General features: G+C 37.2%; 1 protein-coding gene across 3 annotated transcripts in view; it reads left to right on the top strand.

The window, feature by feature from the left end:
* NARS2 (asparaginyl-tRNA synthetase 2, mitochondrial) overlaps positions 1-23281 on the top strand; it is a 127997-nt gene that overhangs the window by 87626 nt on the left and 17090 nt on the right. For all 3 annotated transcript variants that reach the window (XM_043875624.1, XM_043875617.1, XM_043875631.1), the window contains 3 exons: positions 13706-13838; positions 18169-18267; positions 18365-18402. In XM_043875624.1, the coding sequence (XP_043731559.1) occupies positions 13706-13838; positions 18169-18267; positions 18365-18402 (270 nt within the window). The remainder of the gene's footprint in view (positions 1-13705; positions 13839-18168; positions 18268-18364; positions 18403-23281) is intronic.

Below are 23281 nucleotides of genomic sequence, written 5' to 3'. Positions count from 1 at the left end.
AGAGTCAGACATGACTTAGCGACTAAACAAAAGCAACAACATACAAAGAAGTATCTCACAAACTTTCATACATGCCCACCCATAGCCAAAATATGTGTTTATTTTGATAATGGATTTTATAGAGAGCTGTTAAAGAGTTAGGTATGGCTTGGGAATTTGAAAACAACTGCTCAGATAGTTCAATCCAGAGACTCTTTACCTTTTGTGTAGATCATTCCATGATCTATTAATATACTGTTAAGAATATTTGTTTTTAGTTTCTTTGCAACACTCACTGTTTCATTGTGGCTTTTACAGACATATTTATAAGTGAAGCCAAATCAAAAGATGAAGGCTGTGTCCATTTCATCATGTATGTGTTTTGGATATTCTTTCTCAGGGAGCCATGACCACTGGAGAACAATTCATTCATTCTCTTCTTCAGAAGATGATGAATAAAATGGCTTAAATTTTCTCATTTTGAGTAAAGAGCCTAGAAAAGCCTGATTCTGAGAGTTATGCATTTTTTTTAAGATGGAATATTAACAAAAGGTGCAAGCATGGTTTATTGAATAATTCTAAAGTTATCAATGCCTTTCAGAGAGTTATTTTATCAGAAGCGGGGGAAAGAGGCCTGGTATGGCAGAGCAGCACCATGCTCATGCTCAGTCATGTCCAACTCTTTGCAACCCCATGGACTATAGCCCGCCAGGCTCCTCTGTCCATAGGATTTCCCAGGCAAGAATACTGAAGTGGGTTGCCATTTCCTCCTCCAGGAGATCTTCTCAACCCAGGAATCAAGCCCACACGTCCTTTGTCTCCTGCGTTGCAGACGGTTTCTTTACCCGCTGAGCCATTGGGGAAGCCCTTGGTAGAGTAGTAGATGTGGGATAAACAGAATATGTATGACTGGGCATTGAAACAGATTCAGAAGAGTATCCAATAACTCTGTCCTCCATTGACCTCTTTCCTCATGTTCCAATTAGGGGGAAATGGATGCAGAGAAATAGAGATGTTTCTGCATTATTTCTATAGGCTAAGTGCTCCTTTGAAAGGATCTTGCCTCTATTCTTAGTCTGCCATGGTTCCTTGGTGCTTTTATGTTCATAGACCAAGCTCTGATTTGGAATCTGTCAAGAATATTAGAAATGTTTTGTTTCATTTGTAGTCCCCTAGCTTTTATACAAACCATACCCTTTTTGTGAAACCACAAGGGTATTATTTGTATGTTTTACCTTCAATCATAATTAACAATTAGAAGGTCTAGATCAGTGGTTACAGTGTCTGAGGAGCTTTTTTTAAAATACAGATGCATCAGATTTTAGTGCAAGTCCCCAGAAAAACAGATTTAATTGGTTTTTCTGGGCATCAACATTGTTTTTTGAAGTACCATAGGTTATTCTATGCAGCCAAGATTGAGACCAACTCTAGATCACTGGCTCTCCAAGGGTTGTCCTTGGACCAGGGACATCAACATCACCTGGTAGTTGTCTCAGGCCTACCCTCAGACCTACTTAAGCAGAAATTCCGAGTGTGGCGTCCAGCAAGCTATGTGGTAACAAGCCCTCCATGATTCTGTGTGTGCTAAAGTAATAAAACCACTGCTGTAGATCATTTAAGCATTTCTAACAAAGCTTCGTTTTAACTCATGTTCAATCTTTTAGGACCCACAGTATTACTGTGTTATAGTGTTACGTGTTATCCTTTTTTGTAACCTAAAATGGAATGAAAAAGTATCCTGATTGACCATAAAAGCTTATAAATGACTGTCCCCCTTCCACTAAGGAGGGGCTATAGGTAACACCTAAGAGAGACAAAAGGAGCTGTGCATTGTAGGAAGTGGCAAATGCAGAGATAGCAAGTGGAAGAAGAAAGGTATATTGGAAACAGCAACCAGGAATGAAATGACCTTGTATGGAGTGGCAAAATCCATTCAAAAACTTCTTTTTGGAGCACATGGTAGTCTTTTGCAGGATTGTGGGACCATTGATCATCTGTGCTACACTTTTGTTAGTCTTGAAGCGTGCACACATGCAACTCAGCAGAAAGTGGGCCATGGAGTCAAATTGCTCTGGTTAAAACCACCTTTGCTGTGCTGCTCTGCACTTTTTATTTAGCTTGTCTAAGCTTCAGTTTCTTCCATTGTAAATAAAGTGAAATCACCTGCCTCATAGAGTAGCAAGAATGAAATAAAACATGTGTAAAGTGCCTATTGGACAATTAGTTTCTTTTTTAAAATTCTATTGTGATAGAATACAGTACATATAATCTGAAATTTACTTTTAGTGGTACTGTATAACCAGCACCACTACACAGTTCCGGAACATTTTTATCACCCCAGAAAGAAACCACATACCCATGATGCAGTCATTTGCCATTCCCTCTTCTCCCCAGCTCTGGCAGCCACTCTTCTCCTTTCTGTTTCTCTGGATTTGCCTAGTCTGGATATTTCACAGAAAGGAAATTATACCATATGTGGCCTTTTGTATTTGTCTTTCTTCATTTAGCATCATGTTTCCAAGGTTCATTCATATTGTAGGATATATTAGTACTTTGTTTCTCTTCATGGCTGAGTAATATTCCATCATATAAATATAGCATATCTCATTTATCCGTTAATGCTTTGATGAACATTTGAATTGCTTCTATTTTTTGACTGTTGCGAAAAATGCTGCTTTGAACATACACATAGAGAGGGCTTCCCTGGTAGCTCAGATGGTAAAGAGTCTACCTGCAGTGCAGGAGACCTGGGTTTGATCCCTGGGTCGGGAAGATCCCCTAGAAAAGGGAATGACAACCCACTCCAGTATTCTTGCCTGGAGAATTCCATGGACAGAGGAGCCTGACAAGACCATGGGGTCAAAAGAGTCAGACACAACTGAGTGACTAACACACACAGAGGGTTTTTTTGATCACTTATTTTCATTTCTTTGGTGTTCTTACTCCAGAGTGGAAATGCTGGATCATATGATAATTCTATTTTTAACTTTTTAAGGGATCACCAGACTTTTTCACAGTAAGTACACAATTTTACATTCCCACCAGCATGTACAAGGAGTTCCCCCCATCCTCACTAGCATATATTATATCCATTTAAAGAATGATAGCCATCAAACTTTTTGAAAAATATATTGATGAGTGCTCTTACCTATTTTTTAGGGTAGTAGTGCTTAATCAGGAGTTCACATAGTCATTACATGTAGAACTTTAAAATATACTCATGGCCAGAACCCTCCCTAGATTTTCTGAATGTAAGTCTCCACAGGTAGAGCCCAGAATTAATACTGCTTATTAAGAATCATTGCCTAATGTGATGGGTCTCAAAGTTTTGTCTGCCCCCTGCCCAGGACTCTTTCAGAAAGTCCTATGAGATGAAAACTATTTTCAAAATATTACTAAGCCAGTATTTGTTATTTTCATTCCTGTTCTTTCGTGAGTATACAGTGAGTTTTCCAGTCATCATAACATATGATAACACAATAGATTGAATGCATAAGCAGATGTGAGAATCCAGCTGTCCTCTATTAAGCCAGATATGAAGAAAATTTACAAAAGTATAAAACAATACCACTCCTCTTAAAAAGTTTTATTAAAAAGATGTTTTTATGACATATGATGGGTGTGTTGTTTGTTTTTAAATGAACAATGTTTAAAAAATTTCTCAGTTTTAATAGTAAATATTGGTAGACATAGCCTACATAAAAAGAATCTCTTTTGCACTGGTTGAAAGTTATAAAGAGATTTTGAGACCAATGAAATGAGAACAATAGACCTTTGGAAAGAAAGGAGACATAAACAGAAACAAACCAAAAAATAGTCATACCTGTTTATTGAACCAGTTACCATATTAATTACATTAATTAATACTATATTAAGTTTACATTACATTAAGCTTTATGCATATTTTGTTTCACTTCATCTTTATAATAGCCCCATGATAAATGTATACTTAACTTCATTTTCACATAGAAAAATTTAATCTGAAAGAAGTTAACCTGGCTAGTTCATAAGCAGAGAAGCCAGAATTTCAGTTTAGGTCTTTGGATTACAGACTTTGGATTAATTAATATGATGACCTTTAAAAAGTAAGGGTCATCAGTACAGGACTTGAGCCCAGGACATTGTTGATAGTTCAGTGTCTTAATGACTCATCTTCTGCTATAGTGTAAGATTTCAGAAAAGGTAACCTTTGAAATCTTCGTAGACTTAAATAACATGTAAATGCTGTGCAGTGCGTGTACCTAAAGTTCTCACACGTTCTCTGTCATGGTCCGCAGTGCAAGGACTGCTAAACATGAGAGATTACAGGAGGGGTGGTCTAGACACAAATAGATTCATTTGCAAAATGTATACCTTTTTTGAAAAGATGGTTGTAGTATATCATTGAAAATGTGAGGACAAATACACAGTTAAAATAATTAGCAAGTACCACACTGTCTTGATGACTGTAGCTTTGTGGTATAGCCTGAGCTCAGGAAGATTGATTTCTCCAGCTCCATTCTTCTTTCTCAAAACTGCTTTGGCTATTCAGGGACTTTGTGTTTCCATATGAATTGTGAAATTTTTTGCTCTAGTTCTGTGAAAAGTGCCATTGGTAATTTGATAGGGATCACATTGAATCTGTGGGTTGAATTTGGTAGTATAGTCATTTTCACAATATTGATTCTTCCTCCCCAGGAACATGGAATATCTCTCCATCTGTTTATATCATCTTTGATTTCTTTCATCAGTGTCTTACAATTTTCCATCTACTGTTCTTTTGTCTACTTAAGAGGTTTATTCCTAGATATTTTATTCTTTTTGTTGCAATGGTAAGTGGGATTGATTCCTTAATTTCTTTTGCTGATTTCTCGTTGTTGTTTATAGGAATGCAAGTGATTTCTGTATATTGACCTTGTATCCTGCGATTTTGCTAAATTCACTGATTAGCTCTAGTAATTTTCTGATAGTTTCTTTTGGGTTTTCTATGTATAGTATCATGTCATCTGCAAACAGTGAGAGTTTTACTTCTTCTTTTCCCATCTGGATTCCTTTTATTTGTTTTTCTTCTCTAATTGCTATAGCTAGGACTTCCAAACTATCTTGAATAATAGTGGTAAAAGTGGACACCCTAGTCTTTTCCTGATCTTAGAGGCAATGTTTTAGTTTTTCACTATTGAGAATAATATTTGCTGTGGGCTTATCATATATAGTCTTTAGTCTGTTGAGGTAGGTTCCTTCTTTACCCATTTTTTGAGGCATTTTTATCATAAATGAGTGCTAAATTTTGTCAAAGGTGTTTTCTGCATCTATTGAGATGACCATATGGTTTTTAATCTTTCAATTTGTTAATATGGTATATCACACTGATTGATTTGTGTATATTGAAGAATCTTTGTATCCCTGGAATAAACCTGACTTGATCGTGGTGTATGAGCTTTTTAATGTGTTGTTGAATTCTGTTTGCTAGAATTTTGTTGAGGATTTTTGCATCTATGTTCATCAGTGATACTAGCATGTAATTTTCTTTTTTTGTGTGTTGTCTTTGCCTGGTTTTGGTATCAGGGTAATGGTGGCCTCATAGAATTAAGTTTGGCAGTGTTCCTTCCTCTGCAATTTTTGTGAAGAGTTTCAGAAAAATAGGCACTAGCTCTTCTCTAAATGTTTGATAGAATTCCCCTGTGAAGCCATCTGGTCCTGGACTTTTGTTTTTTGGGAGATTTTTGATCACAGTTTTGATTTCAGTGTTTGTAATTGGCTGGTTCATAATTTCTGTTTCTTCCTGGTTCAGTCTTAGAAGGTTGCACTTTTCTAAGAACCTGTCCATTTCCTTTAGGTTGTCCATTTTATTAGCATATAGTTGCTCATAATATTCTCTTTTGATTCTTTGTATTTCTGTGTTGTCTGTTATAACCTCTCTTCTTTCATTTCTAATTTTGTTGATTTTATTTTTCTCCCTTTTTTTCTCAGTGAGTCTGGCTAGTGGTTTGTCAGCTTTGTTTATCTTCTCAAAGACCTAAATAAACATTTCTCCAAAGAAGACATACAAATGGCTAACAAACACATGAAAAGATGCTCAACATCGCTCACTATTAGAGAAATGCAAATCAAAACTACAGTGTGAGACCACCTCACACCAGTCAGAATGGCTGTTATCAAAAAGTCTACAAACAATAAATGCTGGAGAGAGTGTGGAAAAAAAGGGAACCCTCTTGCTTTGCTGGTGGGAATGCAAATGGATACAGCCACTATGGAAGATGATATGGAGATTCCTTAAAAAACTAGGAATAAAACCATCATATGACCCAGCAATGCTACTCTAAGGCATATACCCTGAGGAAACCAAAATTGAAAAAGAAGCATGTACCCCAGTGTCCATTGCAGCACTTTTTACAACAGCTAGAACATGGAAGCAGCCTAGATGTCCACTGACAGATGAATGGATAAAGCAGCTGTGGTACATATATATACAATGGAATATTACTCAGCCATAAAAAGGAACATATTTGAGTCATTTCTGATGAGGTGGACAAACCTAGAGCCTATTATACAGAGTGAAGTAAGTCAGAGAAATATATGTTTTGTATACTGATGCATATATATGGAACCTAGAAAGATGGTACTGATGAATTTATTTGCAGGGCAGCCGTGGAGAAACAGATGTAGAAAACAGATCTGTGGACCTGGGGGGAGAGGAGGAGGGAGAGGGCGAGATGTATGGAGAGAGTCACATGGACACTTGCATGGCCATATGTGAAATAGCCAGCCAGGGGAAGTTGTCCTATGACTCAGGGAACTCAAACAATGGGTCAGACTCCGTGACAGTCTGGAATGGTGGGATGGGGAGGGAGGTTCAGGAGGAAGGAGACATGGGTGCACCTGTGGCTGAGTCTTGTTGATATTTGACAGAAAACAACAAAATTCTGTAAAGCAGTTATCCTTCAATTAAAAAATAAAGTGGCAAAAAAAAATTAGCAAAATTTGATCCTGGAGAAACATGCTGTTTTCTAAATATAGTCCATCCTCTGAAAAGTCCATCATTGCAGGGACAATGAAATGACAATAATTGTTTTAACTTGTTGGTATCTACTCTGGCAGAAGCCAAAACATCAAGTGCTTCTCCGTTTACATAGAATAGGACTTAGGGAAATTTTTTTTCGTGTGGTTATATTTTAGTTTCTCAAAAAGTAAAATCTTTGCTAATTAGAGAAGTTCTGATCCAGTACTTTTCAAAAGTGTACTTGTTGCCGACAGCACGAAAACTAACAAGTGGGGAGTCTTTTCAAAAAACTGGTTCTTTTATCTGCTAGTGCCTTCTATGAGAAATTATTTCAGGGAATAGCAGAATTTTTTGCTTAGTAATTGATACTCTGTTTACCGTCTTCCACTTCTTGCTCCTCTGTCCTCACCCCCATCCCAGTGCTGTTTCAAAGATTCAAAGTATGGGCATCAGCGTATTTTACAGAAAATGAGTTGTTTGACAAGTTTAGATTATCTGCTGTGTGTTGTGCACTCAGTTAAGAACTGGCTATATTGTAATGAATCAAAAAATAGATAAGGTCACTCATGAAATTTACAGTCTAGTGAAAAATATGGACTTTAAACAAATAGTCACATCCATATATGTCATTTTCTAAAAATTTTAAAAGACTCTATGAACAGTGGTATACCTAATGGGAGGATAGACCCAGAAAGTTGGAAGAAGACTGAAGCCAGTGTGAGGGGTCAGGGAGGCATGAGTTCTATTTGAGACAAGTGAAAGATTGAGTAGAGTTGAATGTGTGCTTCTAGACCTGGGCAGGGGATACAAATTGGTGAATTCTGTGTGCCAAAAGGTAATTAATTGAAAATTAATTAAATGACTGAGGTGAGGTCAGTGTTAGATATTTCAAGGAGTAGTAAATAAAATCCAGACTCTCCTTACAGTGGCTTACAAGGATCACCCTCTGTGTGCGATCCCTTCCTACCTCTTTGACCTCATCTCTTACCATTCGTCTTGCTGCTGGCCTACTTCTGCCTTTATTTTATTTTATTTTTTTTATTTCATTTATTTATTTATTTTTCAGTGGGTTTTGTCATACATTGATATGAATCAGCCATAGAGTTACATGTATTCCCCATCCCGATCCCCCCTCCCACCTCCCTCTCCACCCGATTCCCCTGGGTCTTCCCAGTGCACCAGGCCCGAGCACTTGTCTCATGCATCCCACCTGGGCTGGTGATCTGTTTCACCATAGATAATATACATGCTTCTGCCTTTAAAGATGTCAGGCTTTCTCCTACCTCAGGACCTGTGTGATTTGTCTTCCCTTTGCCGAATGTCCCTCCCCCAGTTCACATGCTCATCAGAGGAGGCAACTCTCCACTCCCTTTCGCAAGACTGTTGTCAGGCTCTATCAAACTTTGACTCTCATCATACAATTAAGGTTAAATTTGCTTGGACTTCAAATTCAGTTCTAAATCAGATACTTAGGACATATTAGTAGCTCAGTGGTAGGGAACCTGCCTACCAATACAGGAGATATGGGTTTGATCCTTGGGTTGGAAAAATCCCCTAGAGAAGGAAATAGCAACCCACTCCAGTATTCTTGCTTAGTAAATCCTATGGACAGAGGAGCCTGGTGGGCTACAGTCCATGGGGTCACAAGAGTCAGACACAACTTAGTGACTAAACAATGACAACAGGACATAATAAGGAAAATTAATTTTGCAGAAATGTTTAGCAATAGTGATAAAGAAGACATTTTTAGATTTTAGAGTGCCTCCTTGCTAAGATGTCTTGGTAAGAATTAATGAAGTGGTGAGAGCTCCGTCTCTTTATAAACCCTTCCACCAAGTGTATTATTGCAAGATAGAGGAAAGGGGAAAGCTGAAAAGGAGGTGCCCGGTGTCCACTCTGTTAGGCATGTAGAAGCAGTGAATGACAAGTACGTCACAGTATTGCTTACCCAGTGGGTACAAAGCAATAGTAAAATAGGTGATTGTTTTCTGGATGATGGGAATACCACTTGACAAAGATTGTTTTAAAAGCCTGTTTAAAGCTGTCTTTGAGTTCACTTGAGTTCAATGAACATTTCCTGAATGAAGTAGAACAGTGATAGAAGGTTTGAAGTGGGTGGCCTTAGGGAAAGTTGCTGATCCCTTTTATGCTAAATGATGAGTTCTTCCTCAGCTAAAAACAACAGTAATTCCTCTTTTCTTTCAAAATATAAAGATTAGCTCTTAAATTTTAGGGCCAGAAGGAATAAATGGCCAAGCAATCAGTGACTATTTTATAATAATCCACTTGCCAATTTACAGCTTTATAAAATTCCATGCAAGGGAGAAAATGACCTTTATAGAACCTATTTTTGGTAACTTTACTTTTTATTTTTAAAAAGCCATTTTTGTAGCTATCTTAATTGCTGTGTATTGAATGTACTTTTGTTATCTTAAATATCAACTCCAAGCTCATGGACTTTCCTTATATAGCTTTCCTCTCTCCATAATTTGGCACAAGAATGATTCTTAGTGCTGAGTGTTTTTTCTGCTAGTTTCTTCTCACAGCAGTACTGGCCTTTCACCTGGTTTTGTATCTTATTTTAGAAATGGCCTTGTTCTCAGATATTATTTTAACTATTGCTTGGGCCAAGCCTTGCTGCAAACCACTTTCATGTGTGTGGAAGATAGAAAAAAAAAAGGAAATCAGGATAAATTTAAAACATAGCAATTTCACAGGGACCTAGAAACAAAATTTTTGTAAAAGATACTAGAGAATAATGCCAAACTGCCCCTATCTCCCACTCATGTAAGAATTTGAAGACCAGAAAGACTGAATGACCTGCTGAAAGTTACAAAATATTGGTTAAAATTTATCTTCTCATTATTTACATGACAGCAACCTATTTTAGAGAGCTATGGTTTTAACACATAAATAAGCTATTCACAATAAACCAAACCACTCACCCTAGCCATCTTTGAGAAAGGGGATCAGGAGCAGACACATATTACAAACTTTTCTCTCCTGTTTCCTGGGTTTGTCCATGTTTGGTTATGAGCATCATTAATTTAATATCACAGTTAAGGCTATGATCATTAAGAGTCAGATCTAGATTTGAATCTGGCCTCCACCACTTATTAGGCTATGACTCAATGACTTTTGGGGAAGTTTCCTAACCTCTCTGAACTTCTGTTTCTTTGCCTGGAAAATAGAAGTAACAATATATATTTAGTTGATGATACAGGAGTTCACTATACGGTTCTCACAACTAACGGTTGGTCCAAAAGGAGCTCTTGCTAATGGTGACCACTGTCACTCCTCCTGCTGCTGCTACAGCTGCTTTATTATAAAACACTGGGTGCGTTTGACAGAAAACAACAACAATCTGTAAAACAATTATCCTTCAGTTAAAAAATAAATAAAACACTGGATGCTGACATAGGGTTATCTTTACTGAATTATTTAAACATTTATCTGCTTAAAGACTAGATGCAAAATTAGGGAATTTTTCAGCATGCATTCCAGCTCTTTTTATCTTTCTGGTAATTCAGAGGAAGCACCCTGACCATTGATTTTTACTTACTCTATTAGAGAAATACTTAATTTTTGAGCACCACAATTAGAATCTGATCCTTACCAAAATAAAAATCCCTCATCTCCTATATTTTATGTTGTTTAGTTGCTAAGTTGTGTCTGACTCTTTTGCAAGAATCATGTAGCACATGAGTCTCTTCTGTCCATGGGATTCTTCAGGCAAGAATACTAGAGTGGTTTGCTATTTCCTTCTCCAGGGGATCTTCCCGACCCAGGGATGGAACCCACGTCTCCTGCATTGGCGGGTGGATTCTCTACCACTGAGCCACCTCGGAAGCACCTCTATGTTTATTGCAAGAGAAAATCATTAACCATTTTTTAAAATCACTGACGCTGCTCATCTTAGAGTTCCCTATCCATGTGAGAAGCAGATGCCCTTGTGACTTGAATCTGTAGTAGTTTTAGATCACTGTTTTCTCTGTATCTGGTACCTTGATACATATAATATGTCACTTTTGAACAGCAATCCCATTGGCCTTCCTTGTATTTCAGGATGATAGCTGTCCATTTCTTAGAAGTCTTTCTTAGAGCCTTCAAAGTAAATTTCTTCTGTACCATGGAGTTTCTATTTATGCCCTGGAAAATCTCAGTAGAATATCCTTTGTCATTAGTGCATATCTGTATATGCAATTTCTTGTGATACAGTGCCAGAAAAAATGTCACTTTATTTATTTAGATATACTATTGCCAGCCTTCCTAGAGATTGCATAGTCATATATTGGAAACTCATGGCCCTGTAATTTTTTAATTTATTGTTGGAACAGACCTAAATTTTCTGATCCATTTTAGTTATTGTGTGACAGCCACAGTAAAATACATCTGAGTATTTTTCTGTTCATTATTTGTAATGTTACTGTTTGTGAGGATGTTGTGCTTTTCCAGTTCACAGCTGAGGAAGCCTGTCATCATCATCATTGCTCATTCATTCAACTAGAGCACCTGTTTTATCATAGGCACTGGAGATGCAAAAATGAATAAAACATTATTCCCACTCTAGAAAATTTCACAGTTTCTTGAGGGGAAAGGATACAAAATGCATAATTATATTTCTAAGTGATACGTTTTATATAATAAATACATAAACACAATGTTAGTCATATAAAGGAGGAAACAATAAACTTGGGGACATATGGTAAGAAAAAGTGACATTTAAGTCTTGAAGGATGGATGGAGATTTGCCATTGGAGAGGGAGGAACAGGGGATGGGCACTACAGACAGAAGACAGCCAATGGAAAGGCCTTAAGGCACACAGGGCATGTAAGGAGTGTCCTCAGTGTGCTGGAGGAAAGGCTTTGGGAAGGAAGGTCTGGTCCAAGTTAGGAGTTTGAATTTTAACCGTTGAGCAGGGGGCAACCGTTGAAGATTTTTAAATTAGGGCTGATATATAGTCAGATTTGGATTTGAAAACTTACCACAGTTTGGGACTGGCAGAAGAAAGGCAGGAGCCAGACACAAGAGATGACACTAAGACGGTATCTGTGGAAATAAAGAAGAGTCTCTAGGGACTAGCCTGGTGGTCTAGTGGCTAGGACTCCATGCTCCCAGTGCTGGGTAGGCCCAGGCTCAATCCCTTGTCAGGGAACTAGATCCCACATGCTGCAACTAAAAGCTCCTGCATGCCACAACAAAGATCAGACAAGATCCCATGTGCTGCAGCTGAGACCTGGCACAGCCAAATAAATAAACAAGTGTTTGGGAGGAGGAAGGAATAGTCTCTAGATTTGCAAGAGTTTTCCTAGGTGTGAACAGTTGGAATTATGTGATAGGAAACGTGTGGGCAGTGAGGGTGGGATGGGGATCTGGTTTGGGTGATGAGGTGGGTTAACTGAGATTAACAGAACTGGGGAAAATGTAAAAGGAAAACCAGGATTGTTCACTATTTTATTTTTCATTTGTTTTGGGGAACAGGAGTTTTCATTTTGGACAAGGTAGGGTCAGTGTTTTCAGGAACATTCTAGTAGACAAGTCTGGATCTGAATCTTGGGAGAGGTTACCGTAGGAATTTTGAGTTTTTATTGTTTGTTTTTCCGTGAAAAACTAGGATTCTCAGAGGTTAACTGCACGTGATCTCAGGAAGGTAGCTGTAGAACCAAAACATAAATTCCTAAGCTTCTTACCAACTAGGCCTTAGCTGAAATAGCCTTTGAAAGAAAAAATAAATCTCATAATTTCCGGTATTATTGTTTTACTGTTTAATCTCCTAGAGTATCTTTACTTAAAGAACAAAACAAAACAAAAACCCTGATACATACATATCTACAACCCGTCTGTTTTCTGTACTATTTTCTGATCTTAATGTTATCTGACTGATGACAGACAAATGAAGAGTGTTCAGGGTAACAGCTAAGGAGCCCCAGATCTCTTGTTTTGCTCTAACGAAACCTTACAATTCAAAGAGTACATGGCCTCATGAAATACTCATTTGTTCATACATGCTTGGTCTAGTCCCAGTTGTCACCTTTTTCATATATGAAGGACACTATAAATATTAAAGAATGAAGGTATAATGCCCACTTCTCTGCAGGACATGAAAAAAATAATTTTTTTTCCCATTTATGTTGTTGAGCTATAGTCCTTCTTGAAAACCACAGTTAAAATAGACAGTTCTTGAAAATCCACCCCACCCCTCAAATGTCAGGGGTCATTCAACACTGAATGAAACTCTTGAGTGGGCATAAAGGACTTGAGTAAGCCTAACAAGGCAAGTTGCCATGCGTATCTGATACTCCTTTTTCACATATTTAGAAAATGCTTGACTCGCCTCATCCACATGAAATTCTGATTTTAACTGTTGCTATCTAGATTCTGTGTGTGGCTTCTTGGGCCGTGGGGTGTGTCTTTGACTTTATTCTCCATTGCTGTGAAATGTACTTGTCTGCTGTTTAAGGCAGCTGCAGTGGAGTGCGCCCAGAAGTGGTTATACGTCTATATTTAGTAAGCTGTAGGGTTTGTAAAACATTTGCAAGTTCCTTTGGGATAAAATGGTTTCTATAAATGTAACATTTTTAAGGAAACTATTATTATCACCCATTAAAGAAATACAGCAGCTAATGTGGATTTGTGGACAAGGCAAAGGCAGAAAACTTTTTTTCCTTAAGCGTTCACTGAATATTTTTAAAACTTAGAATTAATCATGTAAATCCTATTTTTATACTGTTAATCTTGAATTGCAGAGCTTTTACTCAAGTGTTTACCTTTGGTCCAACATTCCGAGCAGAGAATTCTCAGAGCCGGAGGCACCTGGCAGAGTTCTATATGGTAGAAGCAGAGATTTCTTTTCTGGAGAGCCTTCAAGATCTCATGCAGGTAGGTACTCAGGTTTTAAAATAGTTTCTAAATATCAGACATCTGTGACATTAAAGCTTCTGTATACATTTTTACCTCAGACATTGGTGCCTTACAGGTGTTCACAGAATGAAGAAGATAGAGAACTACTTAATTTAATCAACATCTACCAAATGCTGTTAGTGTAATAGTTTAAAGTACAGGAGTCACACTGATTTCAGTTCATGTCCAAACTCTGCCATTAACTTTGCTATGTTACCTAACCATAGTGATCTTTAGCATTCGCCCTGTAAAATGAGAAAAATAGTAGCTATTTTATTAGGTTATTGTGAGAAGTAAATGAAAGAGTGGGCTTCAGTAGTGGCTCAGTAGTAAAGAATCTGCTTGCCAATGAAGGAGATGTGGGTTCCATCCCTGGGTCGGGAAGATCTCCTCGAGAAGGAAATGGCAACCCACTCCAGTATTGTTGCCTGGGAAATCCCATCCATGGAAGAGAAGTCTGGCGGCCTATAGTCCATGGGGTCACAGAGACACACAACTTAGTAGTCACCAAGTAGAAGAGCAGCAACCAATGAAAGACTGTATATAGTGTAAAGCACTAAGTATGGGGTCTGGCATAAAGCAGGCTTAGTAAATAGTAGCTTTTGGTATTTGCTAAGCAAATAAACAAAGCATCTTTATAGTTAGAGAAACATGTCTATAGCTATAATATGAGAACGCATCCACAGGAGCTGCCAGAACTCTGGAACAGGGATGAAGCTGGAGAGATAGTCAAGAGTCAGATCATGATAGAAAGAGTTTGTATTTAAATGCCATGCTGAGGGATTTGAACTTAATACAAAAGATAAAGAAGAGAGAGTTCCCAGCGAGGAAAGGCCATGGTCAGTGTTACAGTTTAGAAATACCTGTCTAGCAGCATGATAAAGAATGATGAATGATGAAGAATGATTTAGAAGGAGACAAAGACAAGGATGGGAGACTTTTCAGGAGGCTGTGGCCATAATCCATAGAGAGAACATAGCTCTGGAGTTGGATGGCCCAGGATTTGATTGTTAGCTCTGTCACTTACTGACTGTGTGACCTTAGACATGGGACTTAATTTCTCTGAGCCTCAATTTCTTCATCTGAAAAATGGGAATAATAATACCTACTTCATGGGGTAGTTCATAAGATTAGGCCGATAATATTATAAGGCACTTATGATACTTCCTGATACTTAGTAAGTATCCAGAATTTGTTAACTGTTACTATGAATTCTCTCTCCATTACCATTTTGGTTAATATCTTAGTTTGATTTTCTAATTACAATATGTTTATTTTAGAAATTTGTATCAATTCTTCTATTCATCTCTACTCTTACTTACCCAGTAAATGACCCAGTTCCACTTAAACAGAAATACTACCTTTTCCTCTTAACAGAATGGAGTCACAATTTTATTATCCTATCTTAAGTTGGATTTCCTAGTAAATAAACCCTAAAGCAGAGATTTGTGTGTAGATAGTACTGGGGAATGCTCTCTAGAGAAATATCTGGAAAGGAAAGGAAGACAGCACCACTGAACAGAAGGAAAAGTTGAACTGTAATGTGTTTACAGAGGCCATTGCCAATTCTGTGAGGACCTTGGAAGCTAGAATTGCCCTTCATGGTGTCCCATGGGAAAGCAAGTGCTTCCCCCGTTAGCCAGTCATTGGACATGAGGTAGCCTAGGACGAGTTGTAACTTTGTGTGGGTAAGACAACACTCTTGGTCTGGACAGTTGCTGAAGAAGGACCCAACTATGAACCATCAGCAGTTAATATTCCCAGCAGATAAAGATCTTGGTCCTGAGGGGGTATGCTGACCACACCCCACAGTGTCTCATTACATACACTCCTTTACTGTCTCTCCTTGGTTTCTCTAGATCAGTGTTCCCCAGGGACATTTTTGTTTGTCCCTACCTGGGAATGGGGGAGGAGCAGGGAAGACTGGTTGCCGCTGGGCATCTCGGGGATAAAGGCTAAGGATGCTGTTCAACATCGACAGTACACAGCCTCTTCCCCCCCAACAAACAATTATCTAGCCAAAAATGTTAATAGTAACACTGTTGAGTAACGCCTTTCCAGATTTATGGATTCAGAATATGAGCCTCATGGAGTCAGTAAAATTCCTTAATCACCTTTTAGTTTTAGCTTGCCACCCAATTCTTTATTACTCTTTGGCTCAGGAGAGTATTGTAGAGAATGGAACCACACCTTTTACCTCCTATTTCTCCACTGCCCCAACATAAAACCAGAGGGAAAGTTCATAAAGACAATAGACATGGTTATGTTAGAATTAATTAAACATTGTAATCTTTGCTCTATAATTATGTATTCTGTAACTGATTCTTAATTATTTGCTGCTCCACTGAGTGATACTCTGTGGATATACACTGTTGAATAGTTTGATTAATTGAAATATAAACCTTTTCCTAAAGATAAAAGAAAAAAATATGTTCCTCCCAAAGTAATCTTCTGCTTGTTTTAATTTTCTCCCTTTGATAAATTGAATTCTGTGGAAATTATTACCTTGATGAAGAGCAGTCTCTTATATATTAAATCAGTATTGTAACAAGGAATATTTTCCTCTTATGAAATATAAACACTTAAATAGTACTATTGATATTTCAGTGCTATTGAATAATATATTTTTTAAAACCTCTGAGGATTATGTTAACTCTTCAGTTAAGTTTCTGTTTTCTTTAATATATTCATAAAACATAGTCTGAAAGTCAAGGTTAGAAGAGCCAATGGTTTTCTTCTTCAAATGGAAATATACTGCTCATCAAAGATACTGTTTTACCAGCCTAGTGGCAAAGTCTTTATCTTGCAAATAGGTGTATTATGTCTCTCAATAGTGTAAGCATACTCTCCAATTTACGTGTTTTTTTCCTCCCAAAATGCATTGGCTTTTTTCAGTGATTGAGAGATATAACCCTTCATAAATCATTTAGTTACTTAGTGATTTCTTTATTTCACTGCTGGATTGAAGGTGATATAGCCTCAAAGTAAAACACCTTTAGCCTCGTTTTGCTCTTCTTTCATCAAGTTATTCCTTACTTTTCTATAAAATACATGTGTAATATAAAATAATATAAAAAGAAAAAAAATATATAAAAAGAAGTATAAAATATTTTATGTGTATGTTTAGTTGCTCAGTCGTGTCCAACTCTTTGCAACCCCATGGACTGTAGCCAGCCAGACTCCTCTGTTCATGGGGGTTCTCCAGGCAAGATTACTGGAATAGGTTGCCATGCCCTCCTCCAGGGAATCTTCCCAACCCAGGGATCGAACCTAGGTCTCCTGCACTGCAGGTGAATTCTTTACCAACTGAGCCACCAGGGAAGCCCAAAATATTTTCTATATGTACATAAATCTTAACTAGTTGTTACTTGATAATTAAGTTCTTTGCTATAGCTGATCAATTAAATTACTCAGACACTTATATAGCCCCACTGTATTTGCAGCATTGATAGGGTGTCTGGTGATTGAGAGAGCAAAGGGAAACAACTGTCTGGTGGGGCAGCCTGGACTTAGCATGTATTTCTTTATGAGGACACATTTGGAAATCACAGTATGATCTCATTGACTTCAAAACAAGAGTTTTAGTTTGGATTAAAAATATTTTAGAAATATTTTCCATTCCAGTCACTTTTTTCTTCTAAGAACAAATTTTTCCCCTGAGAGACTTACAGACATCCCTGGTAGAATGAAATCTTATATACTGATTTGTGTCATATTTGATCTATATTATTTTTACTTTACGCTTTAGCAAAGTAAAAATGTATGTATTTGGATGAAGCTAGATCTCATTGCTTCTGTAATCTTAAAGTTTACTTTCATTTGTCAATGACTGAATGAAGCACTTTTCAGAATGTTCCACTCTTCATGACAGCTGGTGTTGGTTGTGTGCTCCTCTGGACTGGGCACTGAGCTAAGTCTTCTGAATGTATTATCTCATTTAATTCTCACAGCAGTCCTGTAAAACAGGTACCATTACTGCTCTGATTCTACAAGCGAGTAGACTGAAATTGAGGCATCAGTTTGTTTTAGTTGTTCATTTGACAGCTCACTTCATTACTGCTATTGAAACTGTTAACAAAAACTTCAGACATTTTTCTTTCTGTCTTTTTTTCCCTCCTACTCTGAGAAGAAGTTGTGATGTTTCTTTTGATCAGTCTGAAAACTGAATTAACTTGCTGCAGTATAATCAGGAAGTAAGAGGCCTAATGGCTTTAGAGTTGCTAAAACCTGGAGGGTAGTCCCTGCAGAGCCCTAAGCTGGTTTTTTCATGAAACTTACATGTCAGGCAATTCTGTATCATTTCTCTTAGGTTATGGAGAGCCTCTTCAAGACTACAGCAATGACAGTTCTCTCAAATTGTCCTAAAGATGTTGAACTCTGTCACAAATTCATAGCTCCTGGACAAAAGGTAATTAGTTTTGTGGATAAAGCCCTCACTATGTTAATTACCTGTAATGACTCTAATTGCATTTAGTAAATTCCTCTTTTTTTCTTTTTTTACGAAGGACAGATTAGAACATATGCTAAAAAACAACTTTCTAATGTAAGTAGATATTATACTTTCTCTGAACTTTATTCATAATTTATCATTGTATTTATCATAATTTATTATGTATTAAATTCTTTTTGTTTGTTTATCTGCTTATCATACTCCCTAGACTCAAGGAACACTTGTATTTTAATGATAGTTATAGCTCTTGTGTCTGGTTCATAGTTGATGATCAATGTTGCATGAATAAATAAATGAATAAATCTTAGCAAGATAAATGAACATGATAATTATTAGCTGTATTACTGCAATTCAGACTAATTCTTTAGTAATCAAAATCAAGCTTGATTAAAAAATATGCTTTTAAGATACATGTAATGCTTGCCTCTCCATTTTTCTCTGTTTCAATCTTCTTTCTTTTTCTTTGCCTTTGCTTGCTAAAATCTGAAAATATATTCTGAACTGTTTTTTAAGCCAATTTCTTAAAACCTAAAAGTCCATATTATAAATACTGCACATACATTATTGCTTCATTTTCACTGTAATCCTGTTATATAGCATTTGATATTGGACTGGTTGTTTAGTCAACCAGTAATATTAATCAGATAGGCTATTCTTTTCACAGTTTATTATGAAACACATACTTGATATGGGAAAAACAGCAAATAACTTCTTATATCTAATACAAACAATTTACATAAAACTTAGTATTCAGCATTACCATATGTAAAATAGATGACCAGTGTGAGTTCAATGCATGAAACCAGGCACCCAAAGCTGGTGCTCTGGGCAACCTAGAGGGATAGGATGGGGAGAGGGATTCAGGATGGGGGGGACACATGTATACCTATGGCCTATACATGTTGATGTTTGGCAAAAACCATCGCAATATTATAAAGTAATTATCCTCCAATTAAAGCAAATTTTAAAAAACTTAGTATTCAAGGTATTTACAGTCTATCAAGGAAGCAAGGTTGATGCTCTAAGGAGTAAAAGATTGTCTCTCAAAGTAGTTAGTATCATTTTTCCCTTGCCATCTTAAGTTTAGCAAGTTTCTGTTCTAAGAGAATAAAGAATCCAACCTATCCTTGAGGAGGGAAATAAGAAAAACTTGGCACACTGGACTGAGCTGAGAATCAGGTAGCAACATAGACCTGCAGACTACAAGTTAAAAGTGATGAATTGTTGACCCTGAACCAAGAACAAGGCAGCTAATGTGGGAAAAGCAAAGAAGGGAAGAGTCAGGAGCCCTGTGGTAGAGAAGCAAATGGCAGTGAAGTACAAGTGAAGGCTTTGGAGACTTTTTCTTTACTTAAATATATATTGAATATTTACTATATGCCAGGCATTGTTCTAGCATCTAAAAACTGTTTTTAAAGCAATGAACAAAGCAGATAAAACTTCATGCCTTCATTGAGCTTACATTCCTGGTGGAGATAATAATAGCCAAGAAACAAGATAAAAATGTGAAACATATAATCTGTGAAAATGAGTAATACTTAGAGGAGAGAACCAAAAAAGAGATAGAAGATATGACAAAGGAAGAATGAGGAGATAGAAATGGTAGATAGCATGGTGGGGAGGATCCCACTGAGATGATTTTTGAGTAAATATCTCGAGAAAGTAAAGTAAGAGAACTAGCTATATGGATGTGGGAAAAGAACATTTTAAGGAATTAGTTCACATATTTGTAGAGACTAGGCAAATTCAAAATCTGTTGGAGTGGTCCAGAAGGCTGGAGACTCAGGGAAGAGCAAGTCAAAGGCAGTCTGCTGGCAGATTGCTTCTTTCTTGGAGGAGGCCATTCTTTGCTCTAGTGAGGCCTTCAAACTAGATGTTATTAGGGAGGGAATCTTCTTTAGTCAGTATCCACTGATTTAAATGTTAACTTCATCCCAAAAAACACCTACTCAGAAATATCCTGAATATTTGACCAAATATCTGGTTATTGCATCCCAGCCAACTTGACACATGAAGTTAACCATCACAGACCAGGATGGTGACAGTGGAGGGAGAGAAAAATGGTCCTATTCAGGATAGGTTTTAAAGATAGAGCAAACAGTATTTGCTGAGAGTGAGAAAGAGAGAAAGAGAGTGACTTAAAGGCCTTTGACTTACACAGCTGTGGAAATGGAGACAAAGGAAGGAGTAGCAGGGGGGTTGCGGAGAGAGAAGGGTGATAACAGGCTCATTTCCATGAGGTGTCACGTTATGATTGAGATCCATTCAGATGTCCGTTTGTAGATGTCAGGTAGGCAGTTTGAGTGTCCAGATCTGGAGTGTACAGGAGAGTTCTGGACATAAGCATATTGATAAAAGTTTTAATTAAGTAGATAAAGAAAGAAGTAAATTGGGTATTTCGAGGAACCTGTACTGGTAACAGAGAATCAGGCAGATCTTGAGAGAAGTTATCCAGCTCCTATCTAATGAATAAGATCTTAGATGGAGGGAAAATATCCACCATTTATTGAATATTTACTATGTACCAGACAGTGATAAACTTTACATATACTGAAGTTCATTTTATCTTCACAACAACTCTAAGTGATTAGGCTTCAGTTTTCTCATCTCAAAAGTGATAACTTGAGTAATTTTGTTGAAATGACCAAATGCTGCTTAAGCAATATGTCAAAAACTCAATAACTTGAAAACCCTCCTACAAAACATCTAAAGACGTTAGTTAAAATATTATGAAATCCTCTTAAATGCATTGTTGACTTCATTAGCATATAAGAGAGGTCCCAGCAGCGAGAAACAAAGAGGGGACCGAACAACCAGAGGGAATATGTAAATTACATGATTCTCAGAGTTCAAAGCACTTTGGAAATAGTTTCCGGGAAGGAGAAGAAATATTATTCCCTATACATACCAAGGAGCCTGGCAGGCTACAATCCATGGGGTCACAGAGAGTCAGACACAACTAAGCACGCACGCATGCATAACCAAGAAAAAGAGAGAATTGCTGAAGACCATTAAGGATTAACAGTGTCAGAACTGTAATTTGAACTTGAAAGTTTTGCCTCAATTTAAGATATAGGCAGAGTATTGCAGAACATTTAGAATAAGGAGAGCTAGTTAGACACAAAGAGTCTTTTTTTTTTCTTGATATTGTACCTGTAATGTATCAATGGTACAAGATTCTAGTGCTTCCCTTTTTGACTGCTCTTATATTTCTCAATATAATGAATAGATCATATGAAGTAATTGATGGAACAGAACAATAGAATATCTAAGCAGAAAAAAAACTAAGACAATATAGCCCTGTGTCCTTATTTTATAAGTGTAAATACTTAATTTTTTAATGTTTGTATTTTTAGATTTTTTTAAATAAAGATGACAGTTTATAAAATACCTTCATTGAGATGAAGTAATTTACATAGCTAGTAAGTGGTAGTGTCAGAGGGGGAACCCAGGCCCATTATGTTTTGTCTTGATAGAACATATGAAACTACAAGTGGTTTAGGCGTCATCTCAGGAGTTAAAAGCTTAGACTCTGGAGTCAGCACATCAAGCTTTACTTCTTACTTAACATGAGTGATTTTTGGCAAATTACCGAACCTCTCTAAGCTTCAATTTCCCTCCTATAAAATGCTCATTTAAAAAGCATTACTACTATCAACACCAACACCATTCTAACTTAGAAATTATCTGTTATTTAATACTCAATTTTTGTTTGAGTAGAATTTCCATCTTAAAAACCTATCACTCAAATCATAGCTTTGGGAGGTCTATTTGTACTTTATGACACAGCTCTTTCCAGTTAGTAGTTATAAATTTGATCTTTGTTTTTGCTTCAGAGAATAAGTTTGGGTTGAGCTAAAAAAAATAAGTTATTATTTTAGCTCAAAGGTCTTCAGAAAGCTTGTAGATTTTTGTTTTTAGTCATGCAAAATACTGTTGCAGAGGAGATAGAGAAACACCTTCATATACTACTAGTGGGCATAAATCGGTGTAACCCTATAAAAGGGGAATGGACGATATCTTTGGCAGTGTCTTTCAAAGTTATAAAAACTCCAAGATCCAAGTACTCTTGAACCCAACAATTCTGTTTTTCCCATGTTCAAAATTTGTGTGAGCATGTGAAGTGAAGTGAAAGTTGCTCAGTCGTGTCCAACTCTTTTATGACCCCATGGACTATACAGTCCATGGAATTCTCCAGGCCAGAATACTGGAGTGGGTAGCCTTTCCCTTCTCCAGGGGATCTTCGCAACCCAGGGATTGAACCCAGGTCTCCCACATTGTAGGCGGAGTCTTTACCAGCTGAGCCACAAGGGAAGCCCAAGAATACTGGAGTGGGTAGCCTATCCCTTCTCCAGGGGATTTTTCCAACCCAGGAATCAAACCAGGGTCTCTTGCATTGCAGGCAGATTCTTTACCAACTGAGCTGTCCGGGAAGCATATATTAGATACATGCGGTCATGATTTGCCATAACAAAAGATTGGAACCAGCTGAAATACCCATTGGTAGATGACTGGTTTGACTAAATAGGATATATCCACATAGTGGAATGTTATGTAATAGTTCAAAAGGTAAAATTCTTCATGTACTGATGTGTAAATATCTGCAAGATATATTGAGCAAGAAACAATCTAAAAGAGTGTGTATGATGTGTATGCTGTAGCATTATGCTACAGCTGCCATCTCTAAAAAGGGGAGATTGAGTATCAGTGTTTGCTTAGAGATGCGTGAAGCCCTCTGGAAGAGTTCACAGGAAACCAGTAACAATGATTGTGTATGAGGAGAGGAGCTAAGTAGCTATGTGAAAGGGGTGGGATGAAGATGTATACTGTTTTATTCATCTTGATTTTTTTTAACCATATGCATACATCACCTATTCAAACTGTTGAATTTTTAGCTTGGCTTGCTTTAGGCATGGCGGTTTCTTACTGAGGTAACCAGTGGCATTTTTCCGGAACAATCTTCCAGTACTAG

This window comes from Cervus elaphus, chromosome 2 (genome assembly GCF_910594005.1).
Source record: "Cervus elaphus chromosome 2, mCerEla1.1, whole genome shotgun sequence".
In the NCBI taxonomy this organism is placed as follows: domain Eukaryota; kingdom Metazoa; phylum Chordata; class Mammalia; order Artiodactyla; family Cervidae; genus Cervus; species Cervus elaphus.
This window is presented reverse-complemented; position numbering and strand designations above follow the sequence as displayed.